Source organism: Rana temporaria, chromosome 6 (assembly GCF_905171775.1).
Source record: "Rana temporaria chromosome 6, aRanTem1.1, whole genome shotgun sequence".
In the NCBI taxonomy this organism is placed as follows: Eukaryota; Metazoa; Chordata; class Amphibia; order Anura; family Ranidae; genus Rana; species Rana temporaria.
Genome location: NC_053494.1, coordinates 8,055,558 through 8,078,507, shown reverse-complemented (window position 1 = coordinate 8,078,507; position 22,950 = coordinate 8,055,558). Strand labels below are relative to the sequence as shown.

At 43.2% G+C, this 22,950-nt stretch overlaps 1 protein-coding gene across 8 annotated transcripts in view; it reads right to left on the bottom strand.

Annotated features, from left to right (window-relative positions):
• LOC120943001 (nuclear factor 7, ovary-like) overlaps positions 1–22,950 on the bottom strand; it is a 166,985-nt gene that overhangs the window by 43,397 nt on the left and 100,638 nt on the right. For 2 of the 8 annotated variants that reach the window (XM_040356021.1, XM_040356023.1), the window contains one exon: positions 21,445–22,588. The exons of 4 other annotated variants lie outside the window; for them this stretch is intronic. In XM_040356021.1, the coding sequence (XP_040211955.1) occupies positions 22,011–22,588 (578 nt within the window). In that variant the 3' untranslated portion in view covers positions 21,445–22,010. Of the gene's footprint in view, positions 1–5,807; positions 6,468–13,586; positions 14,195–21,444; positions 22,589–22,950 lie in introns of those variants that run through there. 2 more of the 8 variants (XM_040356029.1, XM_040356022.1) reach the window with 2 other exon arrangements.

Below are 22,950 nucleotides of genomic sequence, written 5' to 3'. Positions count from 1 at the left end.
TTACTGTAATCCCCCCAAAGTATGTTTTTTCTGAAAGCAGAGACCCTGGAGAAAAAAAATGGTGGTGCTGCAATATAGTTGTGCAGTTATTTTCAAAATCATACTTTTCAGGGATAAAATACACCAAAATTAACTTCAGTGCCACAAATTCAATATTTTACCCATTTTTTTGGTAAAATAAGATTGGATTACGTCAAGTAAATAGATACAAAGTTCTTCTAAAGGCTCAAGGTCTACCATGCATGAAGGCAAAAAACCTTCTGTGTGCAGCGGCCCCCCTAATACCTGAACCCCATCTCGATCCAGCGATGTGCACGAGTGTAATGGCTCCTGCTGCTGTCAGAGTCACTGAGTTAATCAGGAGAGAGAGGGGGCAGAGCCAAGCCGTGGCTGTGTGTGTGAATGGACACGCTTGGTAGCGAGCCTGCTCAGGTGCTCACATTCCAGACTGCTTACTCTTTGGGCAGGAAGGGGCCAGGAGTGCTGAAGGGGGATCCGAGGAGGAGGAGGATCTGGGCTGCTCTGTACAAAACCACTGCACAGTGAAGCCAAGTATAATGTTTGTTATTTAACCACTTAAGGACCTTGGGTGTTTTTCAGATTTGGCGTTTACAAGACTAGAACAGTTTTTTTTTTGCTAGAAAATTACTTAAAACCCCCAAACATTATATATTTTATTCTAACTCTAGAGCAGGGGTCCTCAAACTTTTTAAACAGGGGGCCAGTTCACGATCCCTGAGACTGTTGGGGGGCCGGACTATAGTTTGAAAAAAAAAAATGTAAACAAACCTTTGCACACTGCACATACCGTATTTATCGGGGTATAACACGCACAGGCGTATAACACGCACCCTAACTTCAAGAGGGAATTTTCAGGAAAAAAAAACTTTCCACTGCCCCTGCGTATAACACTATTTTCAGGGTAAAAAGGTGAGTGTTATACGCCAATAAATACAGTATTTTTTTGTAGTGCACAAAAAACAGTTATTCAACATAAACTTCCCCCCCCCCTTCCCATCACAGACTCCTCTCCATGAAAGACTCCCCCCAATCACAAAGCTCCCCATCACAGATCTCTCCCATTACAAAGCCCCCCCCATCACAGATCCACCAATAAAAGCTCCACCACAGATCCCCCCAATCACAGACTCCCCCCCCATCATATCACAGAGTCCCCCCATCATATCACAGAGCAGAACTCCCCCCGCATATGACAGCGCAGCAATCCCCCCCGCATATCACAGAGCAGCACTGCCCCCCCGCATATCACAGAGCAGCGATCCCCCCCGCATATCACAGAGCAACACTTCCCCCCCGCATATCACAAAGCAGCACTCCGTCCCCCCGCATATCACAGAGCAGCACTCCCCCCCGCATATCACAGAGCAGCACCCCCCCCCCGCATATCACAGAGCAGCACTCCCCCCCCGCATATCACAGAGCAGCACTCCCCCCCCCCCCGCATATCACAGAGCAGCACTCCCCAGCAACATATAGGGGCCAATTCACACGAGTGCATTGATTGATGTGTTTTAAGCGCACTTGTAAAATGAAAATCAACATAGACACAAATAATTGTTATTTATGTGGTGCAAATTGAGACCCACCATGTTGTGGCACCACATCCAAAATTACATATGTAAAGAGTAAAAGAGCAATGTTGAATGGACCTCATTGGTTGCCACTTTTAACCCCAAATAAAGGAAATGAGTACTCCAAAGATATAGAAAAATAAAAAAACGTTTAACTACCTTAATTGGCTAAAAATGCCATAGCATAAAAACATTTGAAACCCAAATATAAATCAGACAGAATAGGCTGCACCCCCCTTGTATATTGGGGGCAAGATCTGAGTGTGCTGAAACCTGTAACAAAAATGGCCCGGTACAATCTAACACATATATGAATATAGTGAGAATTTTTGCATAGATGGGGCCCAGTACAGGAGTCGTTGGTGTGGAACTATACGCGTTTCGTCAATAGGCTTCCTCAGCAGATCCTATACATGTTGAAAGATGTATTGACAAAATTCATACAGTAACAAGAGAATATGCATGTCGTATGTATTGAGCACTCCCATACATGGAGCTACAGCCAGAGCCTACATGGGGTCCAGTCCCAGATAGAGAAAGAAGGGGGGTACCCCCCCCAAAACAGCCCAAAGACATTGGGGCACACCAGGATCCAGGTCAAAAATGGGGGAGGTTGGGACTTTATATGAGATGCGATTTTAGCAATATGCAAATAAATATAAACATGGAAAAAATAATGTTACCATGTGGCTAGGCTCAAAGTTGTCAACCAAAAAGAACTAAACCAAATAAATCTGTCTAACTGATATAAAGTAAAAACAGAGGTTAAGTTGCAAGCATTTGCAAATACCTGGGAAGCCGCAGCGCCACGACACGGCACTCTGTATAGCTACGGTCCTAACTATGAATTTAAGGTCTCCTGAAAGGGAGCCCAGGTGTGCTGATCAATAGGCAGAGGACAGGTGATATCCTAAAGCCCGCCCCTACCTAGAGTTGGTGTGGCAAAAGAGAGCACTGGAAAACAAAAGAAAAATAGGAGTGGAGCAAAAACCTTGCCCAACAAACCAATATACCACCAAAATAGAAGCAGACCAACTCAAACTGGGTCTGCCAGTAAAAAAAATTACAATGCATAAATAAACTGATCGGTGGTAAATCTGTGCAGGCACTCCATTCCACTCCTCGCAAGTCGCAGCTCCATCCCTGAATGATGTTCAAAAAGAGGGTAGTATCTCTATGCCTCATTTAAAGTCCCACCCCTATCCCCCCTCTTTTTGAAAAACAAGCTGCACAGTGGAGACAAGTATGACATGTTTGTTAAAAAAAAAAAAAAAATACACAAAGCCTTACAATCACTTTAAAGCAGAGAGTGGAAGGAATAGTCCGATGGTGCAGAGGAGGAATAGTATTATCCCTGAGAGAAGATGAGGTTCACACATCCAACACCTTATACTGCAATAAGGCAAAGCAAAAAAAATAATTATATTCCTGGGAGGGGTATTGACATATGAAGACCCCCACGGAAAAAGAAACCTCATACTGTATAACCAACTGTGTTCTTTGAACTAAGTCCAATGACTGACCTTAATATACATTTGATGTGTCCTATTCACGCTACAATGCGGTGTTGACTTGTTTCTTTACAATGTAACATGTATGCATTTTAATGCAACGCATGTGGAGATATAAGGCACCTATCCAGTTTGTTGAACCTGAAGATCAGAAGGCATCTCTACCTCCCCGGACACAGGTCACATTCACTATCCTTCAGATGTCAAGGAACACATTTTATTTTATTCTTTATTTAACAAATTTTTCACAATACAAGACAGAAATATTGTTATTCCGTACAAAGCAACAATTTTAAGAATTTAAGAATGAAGGTGACATAATACATACAACCACTGGATATTTTATTTTATAACTACTGTTAGTATAAAATACAATTAGAACATAAAATAAATTACAAAACATGTTACATATGCATTGTTGTTGGTTTTGCCAATAATTTTGACTTATCTGATCTTCATCTGTTATGATCTTCCCAAGTTTTGGATTAAAGCTTTCTACGATCTGCAGGACGTCATTGAGATCGAGTCACTGTCTGCCAAGCTACTGAGACTAAGTTTAGCTATCTCACCACAACTAGACCAGTTATAGAGACCACACTTTGAGTACTTAGATTGCTGAAGCAGAACATAAGAGGTTTGACTTTCTTATGGAACAAAATTGAATGAAATGTGCATTGCTTATTATCTATAAGTCACAAAGTTGTCGATGGAAGGTCAAGTCGAAGCTCCACACCCAAGAAGACTTGATGCAGCAGAGCTTGAGACAGACCTCCTACTGCCTTAGGATAGGAAGCTAAACAGAACCATAAAGCTGGTGCAGAGGTGTAGCCACTAGAACAGTGGCGGTCAACTTGGGCGTTATAAGGGGCCTCAACTGTGGCCCAACAGTAACATAGGAGAACACCCTACATTCAGCAGGTGCATTGCCAAAAAATTCAGACATCTTTTAGGAGATGGCGAGACAGTGAATGTGCTGCAGTTGTAGTTGGAGACTGCAACCATGCTGTAGGAGACAGTTAGAGACAACATGTTACACGAGACTGTTAAGCTGACCATAGATTTTTTTTATGAAAAAGAAGAATTAACAGATTTCTCCATCTATCCAAACAAGGTGGATGGAGGATCTAGCCAACCCCCTTCCAAGTTCTGTTAAAAAAAAGAAGAACACGCACAGATTAAAATTTGGCCAGGACTTTCGGTATATCAATGGCCAGCTTTAGAGATCACTGCCATTACAGACCCCTTAAAACTAGTGACCCCACATTCAGTTCCATCAGCCAGAATGCAGGGCCCACACCAAGTACAAAAGGGCTATGGGTTGGGACCGAAACACTAGAGGGATCTGGCCCCTTTTTTGTTTTCCCTTAGGGTTCAATCCTCCTGTAGGAAGCAATATAACAAAATGAATATGAATCTATGGAGCTGTGTCCTTCAATGAGTGATGGAGAAGGTTTAATTGTCATTTTTGCTGACTAGCTGGGTTGAGTGTTGGGGGAAATGTTGTATTGTCTGATGTTCATCACAGGAGAAATTAGAAATGTGTAGGCAGTTGTTAAAGGGGTTGTAAAGGTACAATTTTTATCTCCTAAATAGCTTCCTTTACCTTATAGTGCAGTCCTCCTTCACTTACGTTCCATTTTGCTTTTAAATGTCTTTATTTCTTATGTTTCAAATATGTTTATTGAAAAGATTTATATAACAATACAAAAGCATCACAACACATTAGCAATCAGGGCCCACACATCAATCACGTAATGCAATGCAGTGTTTAACAGAAATATTGAAAGAAGAAAATTGGAAAGACTCTAGGGTACAACTCTAAGTGTAACCAAATATAAACAAAAAAAAAAAAACAATCAGCGCTTACCCTAGGAATCCCAAGTCCCACAGGCCAAGGGTCCCAGAGCATAATATCCTAAGTCCATCTTACTGCTAGTACTACAACCTAGACATGAGGACCTATGTGAGAACTCTTGAGAGAAAGATAGAGATGAAAAAGAAGGAAATAAAGAGGGAAAAAGGGGGAGAAAAAGGAGAGCAACCGTCCAGCACCCATCAAATAGGACCATAACTACCCCGCCAGCGTCTTTTAATCCACTTTATTTTATCTTTTCTTATTTAATACATACATATGCTATTCGGCATACATTGCAATTCAATTAGAATACATTATACAACATTTTTATATTCACATGAAGTTCCAATGTACATCTTTTTTTTGACTGAGCCCCCCCTCCTCTGCACTCTACATAAGGAATCTATCCGTCACCAGGAATGCCAACCAGGAATGCCAAATCTCCTCAAATTTACCCTCTGCCGCCAGCGTCCTTAGATCGTTAGATATACAAGCCATGGGTCCCAGAAATGTCCTCATGTCTTCTGAGAAATCCTCACTTCCTGTTCTTCTGTCTGTAACTCCACACAGTAATGTGAGGCTTCCTCCCTGGTGTGGAGTGTCGTGCTTGCCCCCTCCCTTGGACTACAGGAGAGCCCTAACTCTCCTGTAGTCTATAGGAGGGGGCGAGCACGACACTCCACACCAGGGAGGAAGCCTCACATTACTGTGTGGAGTTACAAACAGAAGAACAGGAAGTGAGGATTTCTCAGAAGAAATAAGGACATTTAAAAGCAAAATGGAAGCATGACGTAAGTGAAGGAGGACTGCGCTAAGGTAAAGGAAGCTATTTAGGGAAAAAAATTGTACACTTACAACCCCTTAAAGCTCAAAAACACAAAAAACAAAACAAAAAAACCCACACACCTTGGTGAAATGCGTTATACTAAGCAAACTAATCGGTCATACAGAAAATTGCCTTTATGGAATCAATAATGGCTGCACTAAAAGCTTCCACCTCCTTTGCATCTTCCATCCTATTGGTTTCATCATCCATCCATTCTTTATATTGGGACGTCACCTCAAGTTCACGGAGATCAGCCACCCTGATTCCAAACTCTGCTGCACCACGTTTAACTTCCTTGTTAAACTTCCATCTTTTTTCCTCAAAGGGTGTCCCACTCCATGTCATTCGGTAAAGTAATGGTGACCAGATAAATGTCGTACTTGGATAAACCTTGGTGAGCCGTCTAAAATCGCTTTTCACAAAAGTCACCAACTTGGTTACATTCCGAACTGGGAGTTCCTTGCTTCCTAGATGGATGACTACGACTCTTGGGTACCCCAATGATGCAGTTAACTGGCCCATTTCAGGCCACAAGTCAACCCATTCCATATTGGCCCGGCTAAACCAACGAACCCTAAATAATTTCTCTTCAAACCCCAAGTTCGTTCCATGTGGACGATTCCTTGCTAGCTGAACAGCACGTGATATTATAGAGTTCCCAACGATCCAAATCTCCTTAGGCTCTGTAATGAAGAATTTATCAAGTTTAACCACTTGTCTACCGGGGCATTTATTTACACACATTTCTTTGCAAGAAATAACTGTAATCCCCCCAAAGTATGTTTTTTCTGAAAGCAGAGACTGCTTCATTGTGGTGCTGCAAGTTAGTTGTGCAGTTATATTTAAAAGCATACTTTTCAGGAATAAAATACACCAAAATTAACTTCAGTGCCACAAATTCAATATTTTACCAATTTTTTGGGTAAAATAAGATTGGATTACGTTAAGTAGATACCAAGTTCTTCTAAAGGCTCAAGGTCTACCATGCATGAAGGCAAAAAAAATTCTATGTGCAGCGGCCCCCCTAATACCTGAACCCCATCTTGATCCAGCGATGTGCTTGAGTGCAATGGCTCCTGCTGCTGTCAATCAGAGCCACTGAGTTAATCAGGAGAGAGAGGGGGCAGAGCCAAGCCGCGGCTGTGTGTGTGAATGGACACGCTTGGTAGCGAGCCTGCTCAGGTGCTTCCAGACTGCTTACTCTTCTCTGGGCAGGAAGAAGGGGCCAGGAGTGCTGAAGGGGGATCCGAGAGGAGGAGGATCTGGGCTTTTCTGTACAAAACCAATGCACAGTGCAGGTAATTATAATGTTGGTTATTTAACCACTTAAGGACCTTGGGTGTATTTCAGATTTGGCGTTTACAAGACTAAACTGTTTTTTTTTTGGCTAGAAAATTACTTAAAACCTCCAAACATTATATATTTTATTCTAACACTCTAGAGCAGGGGTCCTCAAACTTTTTAAACAGGGGGCCAGTTCAAGGTCCCTCAGACTGTTGGGGGGCCGGACTATAGTTTGAAAAAAAAATGTAAACAAAAACCTTTGCACACTGCACATACCGTATTTATTGGGGTATAACACGCACCCTAACTTTAAGAGAACATTTTTTAGGGGAAAAAAACAACTTTCCACTGCCCCTGCGTATAACACGCAGGTACAGTTCACCCTCTATTTTCAGGGTAAAAAAGTGAGTGTTATACGCCAATACAGTATTTTTTTGTAGCGCACAAAAAACAGTTAATCAACATGACCCCCCCCCCCCTCTCTCACAGACTCCTCTCCATGAAAGACTCCCCCCCAATCACAAAGCTCCCCATCACAGATCTCTCCCATTACAAAGACCCCCTATCAAAGATCCACCAATAAAAGCTCCACCACAGATCTCCCCAATCACAGACTCCCCCCATCATATCACAGAGCGGCACTCCCCCCCTGCATATCACAGAGCGGCACTCCCCCCCTGCATATCACAGAGCGGCACTCCCCCCCTGCATATCACAGAGCGGCACTCCCCCCCTGCATATCACAGAGCGGCACTCCCCCCCTGCATATCACAGAGCGGCACTCCCCCCTTGCATATCACAGAGCGGCACTCCCCCCCTGCATATCACAGAGCGGCACTCCCCCCCTGCATATCACAGAGCGGCACTCCCCCCCTGCATATCACAGAGCGGCACTCCCCCCCTGCATATCACAGAGCGGCACTCCCCCCCTGCATATCACAGAGCGGCACTCCCCCCCTGCATATCACAGAGCGGCACTCCCCCCCTGCATATCACAGAGCGGCACTCCCCCCCTGCATATCACAGAGCGGCACTCCCCCCCTGCATATCACAGAGCGGCACTCCCCCCCTGCATATCACAGAGCAGCACTCCCCCCTGCATATCACAGAGCAGCACTCCCCCCTGCATATCACAGAGCGGCACTCCCCCCTGCATATCACAGAGCAGCACTCCCCCCTGCATATCACAGAGCAGCACTCCCCCCTGCATATCACAGAGCAGCACTCCCCCCTGCATATCACAGAGCAGCACTCCCCCCCCGCATATCACAGAGCAGCACTCCTCCCCCCCGCATATCACAGAGCGGCACTCCCCCCTGCATATCACAGAGCGGCACTCCTCCCCCGCATATCACAGAGCAGCACTCTCCCCCCTGCATATCACAGAGCAGCACTCCCCAGGAACATATAGGGCTAATTCACACGAGTGCATTGATTTATGTGTTTTGAAAAAAATGGAGGATCCCCCAGGGTGGGGCTTTTTAGGCAACAGTAGTACAAGTAGTCATGGTAGATACAAAATATATAATAGTTTAATAATAACAGGACGGTATCAAACAACGTTCAGTAAACGTATATAGTACAAAGGTTTAAAAACAACACATTAATGGGGTGTATTGGAAAAAAGGTGAAGAGTCCACAATATAAATACTGGGCCCAATTTATGTGTTTTAAGCGCACTTGTAAAATGAAGATCAACATAGACACAAATAATTGTTATTTATGTGGTGCAAATTGAGACCCACCACGTTTGTTGTGGCACCACATCCAAAATTACGTATGTAAAGAGCAAAAGAACAATGTTGAATGGACTTCATTGGTTGCCACTTTTAACCCCAAATAAAGGAAATGAGTACTCCAAAAATATAGAAAAATAAAAACGTTTATTAACCTTAATCGAGTAAAAATGCCATAGCATAAAAACATTTGAAACCCAAATATAAATCAGACAGAATAGGCTGCACACCCCCCCCCCCCTTGTATGTTGGGGGAAAGATCTGAGTGTGCTGAAACCTGTAACAAAAATGGCCCGGTACAATCCAACACATATATGAATATAGTGAGGATTTTTGCATAGATGGGGCCCAGTACAGGAGTCGTTGGTGTGGAACTATACGCGTTTCGTCAATAGGCTTCCTCAGCAGATCCTATACATGTTGAAAGCTGTATGAGCCTAGGTTCACACTGCTGCGAATTCGAAATCGCGGTAAAATGCGCGCTTTTACCTTTTTACTTACCTGAGCCCTTTCATTCTCTCGGCGGAGACGCGCTCTCCCTCTCTGCATGGGGCCCCGGCTCTTGATTGGATAGATTAATAGCAGCGCAGCCATTGGCTCCCGCTGCTGTCAAAATCAATGACGCGGGGGCGGGGTCAAGACCAGCATTCATGTCTATGCACGCAAATGTAGGACTCGGGAGCGCGCCTGCATGGAACCCCCCCGGGAGAGCGCTTCTCCTAGGGGGTTATCTGATGCGAGCAGGAGTCACAAGAGCCAAAATACACAAAGCCTTACAATCACTTTAAATCAGAGAGTCGTAGGTATAGGCCGATGGTGCAGAGGAGGAATGGTAATATCCCAGAGGGAAGACGAGGTTCACACTTCCAACACCTTGTCCTGCAATCAGTGTTAATTTTGGCAGCAAATTTTGATTTAGTTTGAAGCCCTGTACACGCTTGGTTTTCTTGGTGGTAAAAATTTTGGCCGAGAAAACCGAGGGGAAAGCCGAGAACCCGGCAAGAAAACTGCCATGGAGCTTTGGCCGGGAATCCCGGCCGTGTGTATGTTCCATCGGCACTGCCTCGCAACGTTTCCCATAGAAAAGTAGTAGATCTGGCGAAAAAAACACGCCGGGAATCCCGACGGGAAAAGAGAGCGCAGGTTTTTTATTTTCCCGCCGGGATTCCCGGCTGTTTTGACGGGAAAACTGCAAAGGAAGCATACACACGTCCGGTTTTCCCAGCCAAAAGCCCTCTTGGCAGTTTTCCTGGCAGGAAAACCAGTCATGTGTACGGGGCTTTAGTCTTAGCCTTAGGACCAAAATGGCATTTTAGTCTTCTGCAATTGTTTTAGTCGACTAAATCTCCAGTACATTTTAGTCTACTAAAATGTCCTGTTTTAGTCATCTAAAATCGAATTAGTGTAATTAACTACAATTTCCAAACTCATTATATACTGCTGCAATGGAAAATCGAATATGTTATTATTTATAGTATTGAGGTATGAACATGCACTACAGACCAGTTTTAATTTTGAAGTCAAATATCAATTTAGTTTTAGTCATATTTTTGATATCTCAATTGTTTAGTCCTATTTTAGTCGACTAAAATAGTATTAATTTAGTCGACTAAATTAACACTGACTATAATAAAGCAAAACAAACTCAAAACATCCAAAAAAATTATATTCCTTGGAGGGGTATTGACATAAAGACCCCCACAGAAAAAGAAACCTCATACTGTATAACCAACTGTGTTCTGTGGACCAAGTCCAATGACTGACCTTATTATACATTTGATGTGTCCTATTCACGCTACAATGCTGTGCAGCCATCCAGGATAATGCACACAGTGCAAGCTACTGCCTGCCCAAACCAGTCTCGTGAGATTACCCCAACAATGGTCATGGCGCAGCATGGCAGCCACCTTGTGATACTGCTCCTGCCTTACATCTCATATTGCCCACCCCTCTGTGCTATGGAAGCAAGAACCTGGGGCCCATGAACTACTCCCAGGAATGGGATTGGGGTATTGAGGAAGGGCTACTTACTGCCAGGAATGGCATTGGGGTATTGAGGAAGGGGGTACCCCACAAGGAGGGGGCATATCCCCAGACTGACTACACCAGGGCTTTGGACCATTTCTCAGGGGAGTACCTTTAGGTGGGCACTCCCTGCTTTAGGAGGCCATGCCCCTTGTCCAAGAAGGCATCTTCAGGGATCACACTGATGTAAATTGTCACTGTTCTAAACTTGAAGAGCAACCTGCAGCTTAATGCAACTCTGTACCAAGGGTTAGTGTCACAGGCTGACCCAGTGTCTTCTGTGGGTGGGCACTGACCCAGAAACTACAGGAGGTAACCACTGTGGCTTTAGCTGCATTCAGGAGGAGCGATATCTTAGGGCAAAAATCAGCAAGGAATCTGTCTTCTAGGTAGAATGAGGAAAGCAACCAGAAAAAATAAGAAAAAAAACACCACCTGCCTGGTTGTTCATCACCTAAAGACACTAGCAAAAAAAATTGGTGCGAGTGGGGGTTATATGGGCTTCACCACAACCTAAAGATGACTGCATATAACCCAGGATCTATGATCAACGGTGCCCGTGTCTTGCACTTCATGGTTAGGAATACTGCCTAAATGCAGTTAATTCAAAAAGGTTTACCATTCTCATAACACACACAAAAATTACAAACTCAGATGTTATAAGAAAGCAGATTTTAATGACAGGTTCACAAAATACAACCAAAAAAAATTGGCCCTCGAACCTAGAACAGTAATTTTTATTCTGTACTTAAACATCTAAACAAAGACCTTGTCCATCTAATACATTCAAACAATTCACTAGAAATTCTAGTGAACACTGCACTGGAAAGTAAAAGTAAACACTTTACTCCGAAGGCTGAAGTCTTTAGAAAAATGCCCATCTACATAAATCCTAAAGTGTACGTCAAACACAAGTCTGCAGCTTGCCATGCTTTCTGGGTTGACAGCTCTGAGGTCGCTGTTGACCCGTTTTGCATTTATTTGGGTGCAACAGGTCCTACATACAGGCAAAGCAGGTCAAATGGAGCCTTTGTTGCATTTTAAAGCATGTGTTGAGTATATGATCATCTGTCATAAGTATTAACAGGGCAGCGTGTTTTTCCCCACCCCCCAGGAACAGTTTTATTATCTGTTGATTTTGCTAGTAGATCGATAATTTTCCCATTTCCTGTAACAGGTTCACAACGCTTCCTTGTGAAGTCAAATTGCTCAGCAGAGTTGTCACCCCATGGGACAGGGAAGTCTTTGATCGGGCCTATAGCTTTAAATTGACTTAAAGGGGTTGTAAAGCTACATGTTTTTTCGCCTTAATGCATCCTATGCATTAAGGTGAAAAAACACCTTGCAGTGTTTGGCCCCCCAATTTTACTTACCCAAGCCCTGAATTTCCATGGGCGCGATCCCGTGTCACTCTCTCCATGGCTTCTCGGCCCTTCATTGGATAGATTGATAGCAGCGCAGCCATTGGCTCCTGCTGCTGTCAATCAAATTCAATGACACGGGCGACGGGGCCAAGTCATACACTCGGCGGCTATGGGCGCCGTGTGTAGGACACAAGAGCGCGCACACAAGGTAACCCTCTCGGGAGAGAGCTTCCCAGAGGGGGTTATTCTATTGTGGGGAGGAGCCGAGAGAGACGCCGTGGGACCCCAGAACAGGATGATTGGGCCACTCTGACAAACAAGCTGCACAGTGGAGGCAAGTATGACATTTTTTTACGGGAACCTTCACAACCACTAAGTAAAAAAAAAAAAAAAAATATTCCAGCCAACACTTTAGCAGTTACAGAAGTTTTATTGTTTAAAAAGGAGACCAATGTAAATCACCTCTGGCAATAGTATATGGTGTGTCCCCACCCCTGTATCATCACAAAAAGAAAGCGCAAGTTCTAAAAAGATGAGGCCCTCCAGGTTCTTCCCACGTGTGATGGGACTATATTGCCACTTTTCACTTATGTTGCTTTTATTGGACAACTTGGTTGTTAAAGTGGTGGAAAAATAATCAACCTAACAAGATCAATAGGTTATAAAACTAAAATTTGGAGATGGGGGGGGGGGGAATGCTGGGGACTGAAATATATTAAACACCCACTGTAATGATCGGTAATCCATTTAGATCAACCCACCTATAATATATATTTTGTGTCTTTAGATGCAGCTTGCTACTTCCCTTCCCAGAGCCTCCCGTCTTCTGGTTTAGCACATGCATGGCCAATAATATCTCGGTAGCCACTGCCAAACAAAACTGAGGAGGAACAGAGGAGTGTCCTGGTTTCGAGTGCTGCCTATCGGCACAAAGTTACTGCTCATCTGTGTGCAGTCTTGTATTGGAAAGTGCATGCAAGGGTGGCCAGGCTGGCATCTCAGCAAGGCAGGTTTAGGCCCCCTACAAAGAGAAAATGCAGGACACTGAATCCTGCATGCCAGAGTTGCTAAAATGCAAGATGAAACGGCAATAAAAAACAAAAATTAGGTGTGCTATTTTTTTTCCCCTTTGAGGGTTTAATACCTTGAAGTCTTACAAAAAGATCATAGCTTGTAAGATACGAAGACAAGAATGTGATGAAAAGTGTCAAAGGCTACAACAATCTTCATTCGGACCCTGAATAAGGTACCCTCCCACTACTCCCCATTATCACAAAACTTCACATCCAAGTAACCTAAAAATAGGTCCCCCCAAAATTAGGCAATTCTGTTACACAAATTCAACTGAACCTTGAAATGAAATGTCCCAATATTGATACATATTGGGAGTTAGAAGATATGCAAAGCATTAAACGTGTTCTACCTTAATCTTTTTTTTGTCCATTGTCACTTCTAAGGAGTCTTTGAGGTTTCTAATAAAGACGTTGCAAATATTATGCAAAGCGTGTTTACCCCCATTCTCTGTTTGCTGGTAAAGTTCTTTGGACATCTCTATGACTTCATTGAACGAAGCCACGTGGATTCCAATCTTATTGGCAAATTTAGACACTTGAACATTAAACTTATTTCTCTTGCGTTCCATGTATGTATTCAGCCACTCCTTTTTGGGTATAACTGCAGACCAGATAAAGGTCGTGTTTGGGTAAGATTTGGTCAGGCGACCTAAATCTCTTTTCACACCAGATGTAAACACCATGAACTTTTTGTCTGCCAGATCACCGCTCCCTAGATGGATGAATACGATGCTTGGCTCTCCCAGAATGGTAGCAGCTCGCTCCAAATCTGGCACCAAGTCACGCCACAGCATAAAGGACTTCTCCATCCAACGAACAGTAAACTGGTCATCTAAGAGTCCCAGATTCTTGTCATAGGTACTTTTCTTTGCTACTTGAGCAGCTTGGGTCACCCAAAAGTTGCCGATGATCCAAATCTCCTTAGGTTCTGTAACAAACAATTAAACAAGTATAAAGTGCGCTTTCTACAATAGGTCTGGTCATTTTTATTTTTAGTGCTTTAAAGCATTGTAAAAGTTGCAGCTAAACATACTTGAAATGTGTTTGCCCGAGTGATGTTCTTGCAATGGTTTAGCCCAGGGGGGCCCAACCTTTTGAAGAGCGAGGGCCACTTAAGTGACTTGGTAACCGGTCGTGGGCCACAATGAGCGGAGCGGGCAGATGACAGGACCATGTCCACTCTGCATATGAAGAGCAGACGGGGGCACAGCCCACTCTACTCTATTGGCCCTCTAATCTGATCTTCCCAGATGGAAGGGGACGGATCTCCCCCTTTGTTTTTTTTGGTGGATCAAATTAGAGGTAGGTGTGAGTAAACAGTCAAAAGTCTGTTTACATCTGTGGCTCAATAGAGGTGAACGAAGGGTCCAATTAGGTCAGACTGATCGTGTCAAAGGGGCCTAAGGCTGCTTTCACACTGATGCACTGCAGTATACCCACAGTGGTATCACGCCACCTGTGACAGGAGTTGGCACTATACATAAAGCATCGGCTTATGCCAACCCACAGAGCAGAAGGTGGCGGGCCGCAACAGAGGGCTCCGCGGACCACTGGTTGGGCACCCCTGGTCTAGGTCCTGTATGGCGGCCTTATTCACAGCAATACTACAGGCTTTTCTACAAACCATGGTACTTGTGGCCAACTTGTGCTGAGACTAAACTGCTAAAATAGCCTCTGGAGGGGTGGGGGGGTGGTGGTAGTTGGGCTTTTAAGTGGAAGTAAAGGCTACATATGAAGCTGGCCACAGAGTGCTAATCTCAGCTGGTACAGCAAGGATCAGCAGAGATTCGAACCATGTATGGGCAGGCTGACTGAACCAAAATTACATTTTCTTGATAAAGCCAGCGGCTATAGCCACTTTTCTACCACAAATCACAACAGACCATGGTACTTTTGTGACCAACTTGTGCTGAACTAAACTGCTAAAATGGTCTCTGGAGGGGGAGGGGATGGGGGCAGTTGAGGTTTTAAGTGGAAAGAAAAGGGATCACACGATCGATGCCGCAACAGTGAAGAACGGGGAAGCCCTGAACACACCAACACCACCGTGAAACATGGTGGTGGCAGCATCAAGTTATGGGGATGCTTTTCAGCAGGGACAGGGAAGCTGGTCAGAGTTGATGGGAAGATGGATTAAGCAAAATACAGGGCAACCTTAGACGAAGACCTGTAAAGAGTCTGAAAAAGACTTAAGACTTGGGTGGAGGTTCACCTTTCAGCAGGACAACAAAACTAAACATACAGCCAGAGCTACAATGGAATGTCAGTGGTCTCCCAACTATGGCCCTCCAGCTGATCAGGGACTACAATTCCCATCATACATAGTCAGGTCTGAATATAAGTTTTACAATGGCTTGTGGGACGTGTAGTTCCGCAACAGCTGGAGGGCCGTAGTTTGGAGATCTTTTTTAGATCAAAGCATATTCATGTGTTAGACTGGCCCAGTCAAAGTCCAGACGTAAATGCAATTGAGAATCTGTGGCAAGACTTGAAAAAAGCTGTTGACATACGCCCTCTAATCAATCTGATAGCGCTAGAATCTTCTGTGCTTGGTTGTGACCTCTCTGGGCAGTAAAACATTCATTTTAGAATTTTGTGATATCCTATCAACACAATTTCAGAAGCACTTCTTTGTCAAGCTAATGCAGAAGTGTGTGTGTGAACGGTCTTAATTTTTTTGGCAGGAAAGGGGGCAACGCTAATGCATGATAAAAACCGATATGGTGGAATACCGCTGGCCATAAAAATGTGCAATGGAAAAACAGCAAAAATACATCTAGGTAGATACAAACTCCTATGTTATGGAGATGACATAGGTGTTCTGTGAAGCCATCATACTTCCCACCATAGATACCATACAGTAAGTGTAAGTTGTCTGCCGAAGGTAGGAAGTATGTTATTGGCTTAATCACCAGGTGACAATAGACCAAACAGTCTTAAGGGGTGAAAAAAAAACAGGGGTCTCCAAACTGGGCCGGATATGTGGCCATTTGCTTGCCTTTATCTGGTCCTTGGGGCATTATTCCTTCCACTGATTCAAGGCAATATTCCTTCCATTGACACCAACAATGGGGAACTAATTCTTCCACAGACACGAGTAATGGGGTGCTATTCCTCACACTGATACCAATGATGTAATTGTTTTACTCCCACTGACCACCAAGCCTATGGCAATGCCTACTCCCACCAATGCCAAGGCATTTTCTACTTACACTGGCCACAGTTGGGCCCTGCTCAACTGTAGAACCGTAAACTAGCCATTTGTTTTTCGAAAATTGAGACCTCCTGTAATAGAAGATGTAAATCTTTGCATTGGGTTTTTAGCCCATTAATTCCAATGTAGTTGAACCAGAAGCACCAAACAAAATGTTTATGTGCATTTTATTTTAATAGTGGACAAAGAGTAAAAACAGAATGTATCCAATGTGTTTTGGCTCCAGTTTTGTTTTGGGTTAGAAGGGGTATAAACACCCGGCGCTTGTCACTTGGCTCCTATCCCTGAGGATCCCGCAACACGTCGGGTGGAGCCTTGTGACGTCAGTTTCGGTGTTGTATGGAAGTATAATGAGGCGGCGAGTGTGTCACTGTGCCCATTGTTATTTACTGCGGTTTTTACTCTTTATGTAAGCAGTTTCTTTTACGAAATAAATTCACTTTTCATTTGGCAATATTGCACTATGGCTGTTGTGTTACCTTTGAGCGCCATATAAGCAGAATTCCTTATCTGACGAGTCTTGTTTGACCCTTGGGTCATTGGAGGTGAGCGGCCAATTCATAAATGTATCAGGTCGATGTTTGGATTGATATTTTATCTGTTTTTTCTTCTATCAAGTTATCCCTATGAGATTTTTACCTTTATATGAACTGACTCCTACCATTGGGGCTTTAATTGGACTTTTATTCACATTTATTAGTATGTTTGGATACTCACATAGTCATTCTTTGAGTATATTACTTTATGGCACATTATTGAATAAGTGCACCATTCTCATCATTTTTTTACATTTAAAGAAATTGTGCCCCATTGTTATCTGCAGTGTGGAGAGCACTGGGTGTCTTTATAACGGTTTTATATTTCTGTCCCATCAATGATGAAGTAGTACTAAATTTACACTGTTTTTTTTATATATGCATTATGCGTTTATCTTATATGCCTTTGGTAAAAGAGTACATCTACAGTTTGCACAGCATACTAACTATTCCATCAAAGTCCAGAGCTGCCTGTATTTCTGTAAGGACCCTTTGGACAGATGCTGCTGTGCCAAAAGTTCCCCATTGACGTCACATATGACGAAACGCGTCTGCAGGAAGGTACATGCGGACATCGCCACTCTGTCTCGTTAGGACGGGGGTTTGCTTTGTAGCCAGAAGGCTTTACAATTTGTGCGTGATTTTAACACTTTGGAAATGGTTCCTTGAGATCCTTTTTTTATAAGGCGACGATGCACCTTTTGTGAATCACAATGGATGAATATCTTGCCTTTGGAATTATTGGAATAAGTTTATGCTCTTCAATCAATTCACTTAATTATTTTTGGACTTTAATTAGCGCAGCTTTTCCCCCTCTCATCTATCGCTGCTCGAGATTATATATATATATATATATATATACACACACACACACACACACGCAAATTTATATAGCCCCCCCCCCTCCTTCCCACAATGTGTTATGGTGTCTATTAGGCCAGGACTGAAAGTGGTGGGAAAGCCAAAAACTGTAGATTTGGCACCACAACAGGAATAAGGGGGACATCTTCTAGTGACACGTAGGAAATCAAAGGTGCCGATTCCCAGACCTGATGATCCCTTCTGCACCACAATCTGAACAGTCACCCCCCCCCCATCCATCTCCACACATCTCCATTGATACATGCTGCATTAACTTTTACGAAGGCTGCTGGTTGATGTATTCCACCCCAATCCATCCCACTGGAACCAAGACTCAATTTGTATACTAGACTTGGAGCCCCTTCGTCGTACCTTCTGGTTGTGTATCCTCATTGCCGGATTTAAGGTTTGATGAGCCCGATTTTAAGCCCCATACAGTCTATTCGATTTTCTGCAAATGTTTGTCTTCAGATTTATCAAAAACTATGTAGTACAGGGGCCTGCCTGATTGCATACAAACTGAAACTCTTAAAGGTTTGACCTCATATGGTTTTAGTAAATCTGGAGGAAAAAAATCTGCAGAAAATCTAAGTGTGTATGGGGCTTTAGCGCACAATGAGACCATCTCTTTAGTACATCTTCCAATTAACACATCTGTTCCTGCGACAACCATCTAAGTGGAAATATACCTCAATTTGGAGAGCCTTCCTCTCACTTGGTTGTGTTCAAGACCTCTGAAATGAAAAGCAGACAAAAGCACATCCTTCTATAGTGTGTACTTGTCTCAATACAAAGCATCTTATGTGATCTTCTTTGCTCCCTCCTTCCTATGCCATCTTCATGAGCCACTTCTCACACCACAGAATTCAAGGGGGGACCTGTCCTTCCTTATCCCTCCAGCACTCCCCCCAGCTGTGCATATTTCCATAGGAGACTGTCTTTTTCCACTACTCAGGTCTCAGATTACACCCAACTTCCTGCTCTATGCTGTGTGGCATCAGATCCCTGTCCCCTGCCTTCTGGAGCTGAAAAGTAGCCTTTGATTTGTTTGAATTGAATGGCTGTAGAGGTGAGGGCTGCAAGATAGAGAGGTCCGACTTGTAGGAAGATTTGCTTAATCTATGTACATTGTGGCAGACTCACCCGGGACAGAGGCTTTGAGGGTACTGAATGCTAGCCTCTTGCGTTGCGATCGTGGGCCCTGGCATTTGGGGGAACGGTGCTCTTTGTGAGCTGTATGCCTGGGGACTCTGTATATGCCATATTAGAGTGACTGATTCATACTGTTGGGACATAGTGTAAGGAGATGCTAATGCCGTCACCTCCAGCCATCTGTCTGTTCTCTGTGCCAATTGACCCTGCTATTGTGTGAAGATGTCCTGTGTTTACACCGATGTGTATTGTATAGCAGGTGAGTGAGGAGACGCGACGTCTACCCTGAAAGGTCATATCTATGAGTCACCTAGTCTGGTTAAATGATTAATTTGAATATGTTAATTTATGTTCTGATACCTCCTCTAACTGTATACAAGATTGTATTTTTGGTTCTAATAAAGACTCCATGTTCAGCAGACAAACAAGTCTTGTGTGCTGGTGAGCAGCTGGAATATCCGATATCTATATCCAGACTGATAGGAAGCGGTATTTGACGTAAGCACTCAAGCGGAGTGTGGGACGTTACGTTGCATACATATTATCACACACATAGGTTGGACTTGTGTCTTTTTTCCAACCTCACCTACTATAACCATGTAGGTTCATCACCTGAGGTTGGTCACTTCAGTGGGTATAGGTAAGGGTTTACAACCACTCTCCAACAGAATGCAAACAGCAAAAATGAACCCAACTGATTTTATCTATTTTCTAGGAAAAAACAGTGTTTGGTGCATTTTAAGGATTGTTCTAAGGTCAGATCTTAAAGGTATAAAACATTTTAACTACTTAAGGACCGCCTCCTGCACATATACGTCGGCAGAATGGCACATGCACGTACGCGCTGTGCTTTTGTCCAGCCGTGGGTCGCATGGGCGCACCCGCGACCCGGTCCGAAGCTCCGGGACCCGATCGCCGCTGGAGTCCCGCGATCGGTCCCTGGAGCTGAAGAACGGGGAGAGCTGTATGTAAACACAGCTTCCCCATTCTTCACTGTGGCGGCTGCATCGATTGTGTCTCCCTATAAAAGGGATCACACCATCGATGACGTCACACCCCCCTACAGTTGTAAACACACTTCATGTAACACAACACCAACAGCGCCCCCTGTGGTTAACTCCGAAACTGCAATTGTCATTTTCACAATAAACAATGCAATTTAAATGCATTTTTTGCTGTGAAAATGACAATGGTCCCAAAAATGTGTCAAAATTGTCCGAAGTGTCCGCCATAATGTCACAGTCACGAAAAAAAAAATCGCTGATCGCCGCCATTAGTAATAAAAAAAATTTTTTTTATATAAAAATGCAATAAAACTATCCCCTATTTTGTAAACGCTATAAATTTTGTGCAAACCAACCGATAAACGCTTATTGCGATTTTTTTTTACCAAAAATTTGGAAGAATAAGTATCGGCCTAAACTGAGGAAATTTTTTTTAATATATATTTTTGGGGGATATTTATTATAGCAAAAAGTAAAAAATTGTTTTTTCGAAATTGTCGCTTTATTTTTGTTTATAGCGCAAAAAATGAAAACCGCAGAGGTGATCAAATACCACCAAAATAAAGCTCTATTTGTTGGAAAAAAAGGACGCCAATTTTGTTTGGGAGCCACGTCGCACTAACTTGCAATTGTCAGTTAAAGCGACGCAATGCCGAATCGCAAAAAAAGGCAAGGTCCTTTAGCTGCATTTTTGTCCTGGTCTTAAGTGGTTAAACACACCAAAGCATTCACCATACACAAGCACACACAAACTTACCATACTTATAATACAGAGATTACACGGAGGAGTTTACAGAAAAGAGATTTTATTATAACAGAAAATTGTTAACAAGGAGACCATAAATCTACAGTAAACACCTGAATCCGATGCACATTACTGACTTAACATAAAACTACACACCAAGGAACTTCAATTATGGGAAAATGTCATTTATCCCCTATAAAGAATCAACATTCTATAAAGCAAATTCAACTGATCCTTAGATGTCCTAGTACTATCAACAGACATTCAATACGTTAAATGGCACACGGAGCACTGGATCATCTGAATGTAGTCTTGATCAGGAATGTAAATGCAAGGGTGGTTAGGCTGGGGCCCTTAAAGTGGTTGTAAACCTAAGGCATGAAATGTGATCAAAGTATATCCCTCTATAGTGTGTACTTGTCTCAATCCAGAGCACCAAGTGTAATTTGCTTGCTGCTTCGTTCCTCTGCTATCAGCATGAGGCGGCACTTCTTACAAGTTATCCAATCACCAAAAGAAAAATGGTGACAGGAAAGGGACTTTCAGCAGATTGACAGCCTCAGCTCTGTTCTTGTGTGGAGTGGGGTGTTTGTCCCTTCCCTCCAATCAGTTCTCAGAGCTCTCTTCACTGAGCTCTGCAGAGTTTAACATCAGTTCTCCGACCCCTTTTTTTATGACAGCTCTACAAGCTTGATAAACTCTAGACTTTGAACATATATGAGGACTGGTTTCATATCTGTGTATCACCTGAAGCCAATCAGTTCACTGGGTATATAACCACTTTAAGGGGACCTGCAAGGCAGCAAAGCAAACCTACAGGCAGAAATGTAGGACACAGATTTCTGCATGCCAGAGATATTGTAATGAAAGTATAAGAAAAAAAATTAGGTCCACTAGGAGACAAGATTAGGTAATTATTTTTCTTTGGCTAGAGACTTAAGGAATAGTAAAACTCTACTAAAGAATTGCTTTAAAAACCGTCATGACTTGTAACACGTCAAAGACAATTTAATAAAAAAAAATGTGTCATAAGGATACAATGATCTACGTTAAGCCCCTGAATAAGGAACAAATCACAACATTTTACCCCAAATCAACAAAAATACTTTAAAAAAACAAAACTTGCAATTTCCATCTTACAGGGAAATGCTTCTAAACCTTTCAATTTCAGCTAAGCCGTAAAATGATCTGCCCCAGGATCGTATAATGGGACTTCGCAGAATTGGAATGCATTAGACAGACGTAAATTTTGGATCACTCATTGCGATTTCTAAGGAGCGTTTGAGACTGCGGATAAAGACTTCGCTAATATCCTCCAAAGTGACTTTACCCCTATAGAGTATACGATCTTTCATGATCTTCTCAACATCATGTAGATAGGACACCTTGATCCCATTGGTTTTTGCAAAAAACCCAACTTTGCCATTATATTTCCTTCTGAGTTTTTCTAGGATTGTATTCATCCACTCTCTTCTGGGCAATATTGTTGACCAGATAAAGACCGTGTTTGGGTAAGACTCAGTAAGGCGAGTTAAATCTTGTTTCACCACAGTTAAAAACTTTGCAAAGGGCTCTTGCCCCAGCTCACTGCTCCCAAGATGGATGAATACGATGCTGGGTTCTCCCATGGAAGAAGCAGCCCGGTGCACATCGGGGACCAAGTCGCCCCACATCAGGTCATACTTTTCCATCCAACGAACGTTAAAATCTTTCTGGTCGAGTCCCAGGTTCATGCCGTACGAGCTGTTTCTTGCTACTTGAGCAGAATGGGTCACCCAGTAGTTTCCAAAGATCCATATCTCTTTAGTACCTATAAAGGAACAATTGAACAAGTTTAAAATGCGCTTTAAGACTGGTTAGGTATTATTTTTTTCTATTTAGTTTAGATCAGTGGTTCTTAACCTTACTAGTGCCGTGACCCCTTAATAAAATTTCCCAAGTTGTGGGGACCCACTAACAAAATTCTTTTCGTAGCGTGGGTTGTCAGCATCCAAGGCAAGACAAGTAATTTGCACCCCTAACCCACGAACATTTAGCGCTCGAGTCCTTTCCACTTGTACAGTATTAAAACCCCTTATGGTACATTTTAGGACGTACCACTCTTTCTAGCTCTCAGGAGATAGGGTCTCCCCAGCCCCTCCCACTTCACATTGCTCACCAGTCAGCTGACCT